We start from the raw sequence: 5,832 nt of genomic DNA on the forward strand, positions 1-5,832 counted from the left end.
GGGCCGGGCCTTTAGGGCTTTAAAACCGGGCCCCGGAGCTGGAAGCGGGGTTCTGGGCTAAGGTGAGATGCTACGCATCTTCGGCCACGCCGAGATAGGGGCCTCCCCTAGTATTAGCCAGTTCCGCCCTTTTTGTTGTTTATCCTTGTGCCGTTAATTTGTCTCGGGTGTCTAAACTTCTGTACGCTGTAAATATCTGTACATAAACCTCAGTTATTGCCTTTTTTTATCCCTGCGTGTCAACACATCTTGAGACCGTCTCTGACGGGGCACCGCTGGTGCGAGGAGCTTCAGTCTTCGAGTTACCAACCGTCTCTGGCGGGGCACCGCTGGTGCAATAGGAAGACGAAAGAACCTGTGAAACTTTACTGCCAGATTAGATGATTTTGACTCAGAGGTACGTTGCAGAGATTGCAAGCCTCCGGGTCGCCTGTAAGATCATTACGCAGAATAACATAAGGGAAGAAGTGATTGGCCTGAATTTTTCGCCAGGCCCTACATTCTGAGGGTGTTAGGAATCTATCTGGTGATGGATAGATCCTTCGGCCTAGTCTGGTAGTCTCAGAGAGCTCCTTATAGGTGATGAGGGGGTCTTTGTCTCGGTAGCGGGGATTCTACGGCCGCTCGGGTATATATATATCGAGCGAGGCGATGGGCAGCCTCATTGCTTGGTAGACCCTCATGGGCTGGAACCCAGATGACTGAAACCTCCCGGTTTAGCGGGTGCTTCCTCAGTATACTGGCCGCCTGCGTGGAAATTGGGCCTTTGCCGAAGTTGCTAACAGCCACCTTTTTATCGGAGAATAGTTTTGGCACCGGTACCTGTACATGCTAGCGCTATTGCAGCCTCTTCAGCTATTAAAGCGTTACGCGACTGCTGTATTGCGCGATCGTTGTGGGGTGTTTTCATGTGTTGTGTCATGTCATGTGGTTGTGACGTCACAACCATCTCGACCAAACCCGAGTTTCTCACGCGCCGCAGCGGCGCCAGCTCTTCCGCTGAACGGGACCTTGAACAGTATCGCATTAAAAAAAAGAAGCTCAATATCTGAACCTTGAGTGATGTCAGAGTGAAGTGAAGTGAGAAGGAGCTTCACCCTAAGCTCGAAGGTTGTCCAACTAGATCCCGACTGTACGGCCAGGTGGTTGAAAAGAAACCCGATTGCAAAGCAACCGGGCACGGGAATACGCAGTAGGCGCCATTCGTATTCTCTTGCTACTTTCTTATTGGCCTAATAAAAAGCAGGCTTTTCGAGACCGAATGCTTAGGGGGGCAGCTTGGCAACTGCTGACAAAGGAAATGACAAAAAAGGGCTATCTTGATCTTTTAATCACACGTTCATCGGTTATGCTCGAGCTGTTTTAACAAAGCCGTCGGACGTATCCAGCGTGGTCTCCTGCATCGCGGAGAAGGTGCCAAGAAGACGAGGAGGATAGAAACTTGATTTCAGGAAAGAAATAAGGCTTTGGGAAAGACAACGAGGAAGCAGAAACTCTCTAAATGTGATAAGCCGTGGGTATGTCCCATTAAGCCTGAGGACATCATCATCATCATACGCGGCAGCACTGTCAGCATTTTGGCATGTGCGGACGATGAAGAAACGCAGCGGGTGACTGCAATGTCACAAGGAAAGGACGCAACAAGCTCAGCAAAGACCGACCCATCGGACAAGCGATGCACCTGTCCGGGGGACGTCCGTGCTACCACTACACGCAAGGGAAAGCAGCGTAAGCCCGCCAACACGGCCGACCAGGAGGGCTTCCTCATCCGCCTCGTGCCGTCCCCAGGCCATGACCTTAGCGCGCTCAGGCATCCTCCTGCCCCGCGGCGCGTCTTGCCGCAGCCCACCGCGCAGCCGCCGCCGGCCGTGCTGCTGGTGAACCAGCCGCCCATGGCCCTGGTGCCGCCGTTTGCAGGGGCCCCCTACCTGACCTCGCCATCCTACTTGCCGCTGGCGCCCGGATGCCAGCCGCTTTCGGTGACGGCAGTGGCCAACGCGCCGCATTCCGTCGTCGGCAACGACTGCGGCGGCTGCCACAACCGCTGCTCCCACCGCCACTGCTGCTCGGCGGGCTCACGCGGTGATTACTCGGCGCAGAACACGCTCACCATTCCGCCGTACGCGATGCCCTTCTTCGGCGAGGTCTACCGGAGCGCGGCGGCGGCGCAGGCGCCTCAGGCCGGAGGCGGCAACGTCAACGTGGTCACAAAAGTCATCTCGGACGACCAGAAGCGCAAGAGGCGCGGAAAGAAGCAGCGCCGCGACAGTTCGAGCGACTCGTCGGACAATTACTCCAGGAAAAGGCGCAAGAGCGGACCCACGACCAGGAGGGACGAGCCGCAGCAGCCGCAGATAGTTGTGGTGCCATCCGCGGCTTCCCCGGCGTCGCCACCGCCTGCGCGGGAGGAGCCCGCACCAGCTTCTCCCCCAACGGTGACGAGTCCGCCTCCCGAGACGCACATGCCCTTCGTGGCCTCACCGGGCCCCATGATGTACCCGCAGAGCCCCGAAGATCAGCATACGTACGACAACATGCCGTCGAGGCAAGGGGACGATGAGAACGCAGAGAACGCGGAGGAGGAAGAAGAGAAGGGCCCCAACCCAATGGCATGCTTCTTCGTGGTCGTAGTGGTCGGAGTGTGTGTCATCATCGCCGTCGTGCTTGCACTGTATCCGAGCATTCTCTTCGGCAAAAAGGACAATGGGGACGAGACCACAACGGGAGCGGCGCGTGGTTTGCTCGGGCGGGCAGCCACGGTTTCGGACAACCTCAAGGGTCGTGTCAGGAACCGTGGCGGCACGGTCAAGTATACGGCCCTGCATTCCTCGGAGAAGCCGGCCACTACATCGGACGCAGAGGTCGAAAATCTGGCCGGCACCTTGTGGAGGAGGACGTAGCTGCGATGCTCCCGAAGATGCCTGCATGCAGTGCTCCAGCGTCGTAAAAATGTGCACTTCTGACCGAGTTTGCTTGAAATAAAAAAAGGAAAACGTTGATTCGCACTGCGCAAAGGTTACGGCCCCTTCTGGGCTCCCTAGTGAGGTAAAGGCACCAAGTTCTTGACAGTTCATTGCCAGGGCCGTAAAGCTGCTTTCTTGTTTGTTGTTCAGCAGTTGTGATGTGATCCTTCTGTACCGCTCTTGCTTCACAAGCGGCTGCACTAGGCACTTAACGAACGCATTGTTCGTAAACGTCTGGTGGAATGTGCTGGTAGACCCAATGTGTTCTTGGTGTGGTCGCTTCTGGCCGCTTTGGTTACGGTTCGACAGGCGTTCATTGGACTCCGTCGTTCTTCTTCGTCTCGACAAGTTCGCTGCCCTTCGCGTTTTAAGCTATGCGGCGCTGCTGTTTCTCTTCGTACCCAACATTCTCAAGCTGGCTGAAGGACATAAAGAGCATGTTATAACGCGGTATAGCTTTAAAGGGGCTCTGAAACACCTTCCGAGGAGAGCACATCAACTCGCTCAGTCAAGCTGCATTGTGTTGTCACGAACACCTGAGCCAGATAATACATTTCTACACGCAGCAGAGAACCCACAACCGCGCGAAAGTTGGCGAGCCCTTTCCGGCGACGTTTTCTTGCTCATGCCCTCCTCCGTCGCACCGCTCCTGCGTACACCGGTTCAGAGATGGCTATTGGTTAGATTCTTTCAGTCGTCAGCAGCTACCATGGCCGCAACCAATATGCGGCGTATCTCCGGCGGGTCAGGAAGCTCCGCCTCCGGCAATGGGGCCGGCTGAGAAGCGCCGACCTTTGAGCGTGCAAAAAGTGACCAAAAGGAGAGGGAAAGGCGCGAAGGCGTTGAAATTCAAATTTTGTCTACAGATAACTCAGCTTCTACAAAGCGCATCACAAAAATTCTTGCTGCAGAATATTCGTGAAGCGACGTCCTTTAACACCACTGACATAGCGCAACTCTGTTAGAGCCCCTTTCAGAGCCCCTTTAAGGGTCTCGTTCAGCGGAAAACGCGGCTTCTTAGTTGGCGTTGGCTTGTCGAGAAAATCGGGATTGGTCGAGAGGGTCGTGACGTCACAACCTTATGACCTCGTGCAGGTAATTCAAACCGCCCGCAACGACTGAAAGAAAAATGGTCTATCAGAGACTCGAACCGCTGCCACTTGGATCGTGAGCCGGACGCGCTACCCAAGATTACTCGGGAATGTCCGTTCTCTTCAATTAAAGGGGCGCATTTTGCGTCTTGTAGTAAATATAAAAATAAAATGAAATGAAAAATCAAATCAAATGAAATAATGAACAGCGTCCGTGAATGGTAATAAGTGCTATGCAAAGAGGACCCCAGGCCGCTGAACGGTAAAGGCAGTGCCTAAATGTCTACCGAGTTAATTTCGTAGTTTCTTTTCAAGAAGCTCAAACTAAAATTTAACAGTAAAAGTAGTGTAGACGTTCAGAGTACGTGTGAAAGAATTTCCGCCCCAAGGAAGCACAACGAGGCACCATCACGTGGCAACCGTTGTTTGCGGGCTTTGTAATTGCTGACAGAGCGCGTTTAGGAGATTTTTGCTTGGTGCAGCGAAGTTTTCTCTCACTGAAAGTCCAATGCCGCTATACAAATCTTTTAATGCTAGACATTGCGGTCAACAAGGGAGCAGTGCTTTTGTGCTGAGGTTCTGATAGCATTTCTCGGCAAAGACCGGTAACTTTCCGTGGTCCTCTGAACCCGAGAGAGGATGTGGTTCTGGAAGGAAAGAAGGTTTGGCCTAGTGGTATCACCGCAACTGCGCCAGCCTGGGGTCTTGGATATGGGGACTAAAAGAAGAGAGAGGAGAAGCGAAGAGGATGGAGACGCGGAGCGTCGCAGTGCGTGGTCGACAGGGCGGAAAAGGTAGGGGGAGGGGAGGGAGAAGAGAGTGAGAGCACAGCTCTACTAAGGAAAATGGGAGAGAGAGAAGGAAGAAATAGAGAAAGTAAACTGATAAAGAAGCGGTACACTGGCCCTTAGAGGACTAGGTGGGAACCCATTGACGAGTACAGGTAGCTCCAACATGAAAGGGAACACAGCATCCGCGCTGAATCGATTATTACTCCTAAGTATTAGTAAAAAACAATTTTTCTTTAGTTCTAAGCAGTTTCTCTCTGGCCGGGTAATGCACAATTTTCAATTTGAGTGCCGATGTGACAACATAATTCATTCTTCTATACACCGGGCTCCGGGGACACCATGGACGAGCCGGCCGACTGTGCACGCAGTCAGGGCTGTTCACACATATACGAAGATAACAGAACGCTGTCTTACACAGTGTCACACAGCCTTCCAGTCCGTCGCCTATCCCTTCACCCCCCTCGTGGCCCATCTGGCTCTCCTCCCAGGGCCTGAACCTGCAACGCGCCTTGACAAAGGCTGTTTGAATAAACGTGTCACACCACTATGCAAACTGCCCGTTCCCTTTCACATTGAAGGTATCTGCACATCACCAAGATGAAACAGAAATGGCATGTCCACAAATGCCTGGCTCAGCATCAGGAGATTTTTACGCGGAGGTGCTTCGCCCCATGTATACCTGTGCTGTACCTTGCATAATGGAGATGAAAAGTCCAAATAAGGAGGCTAACCCAGAACAGAAAAAAAAAGCTCCTGGGCATCCGCGAAAGAAGACAATCTCGACAACCTATCCTTCCTTCACCAACTAATCCATGGAAAACTAGGCATCTCTCCAACCCCCTACGTGCAGTTTTCTGAAACGCGTAGAACTCGTCGTCATCACAATCACACTTTAGCACCATACTTCGCGCATACTAACGCTTTTAAATTTTCTTTTTTCCCGAGAACTATTGACGAATGGAACGCCCTGCCTCTACAAGTGATATC

The 5,832-nt window shown here is 52.9% G+C and overlaps 1 protein-coding gene across 1 annotated transcript; it reads left to right on the top strand.

The window, feature by feature from the left end:
* Nucleotides 1-1,619: 1,619 nt before the first annotated feature.
* On the top strand, nt 1,620-2,900 carry LOC149353741 (uncharacterized). The gene has a single exon (XM_089577396.1). The coding sequence runs from the start codon at nt 1,620-1,622 to the stop codon at nt 2,898-2,900; it is 1,281 nt and encodes a 426-aa protein (XP_089433522.1).
* Nucleotides 2,901-5,832: the final 2,932 nt, after the last annotated feature.

This window comes from Amblyomma mixtum, chromosome 3, assembly GCF_055824585.1.
Source record: "Amblyomma mixtum isolate Tamu chromosome 3, ASM5582458v1, whole genome shotgun sequence".
NCBI classification, from domain to species: Eukaryota; Metazoa; Arthropoda; class Arachnida; order Ixodida; family Ixodidae; genus Amblyomma; species Amblyomma mixtum.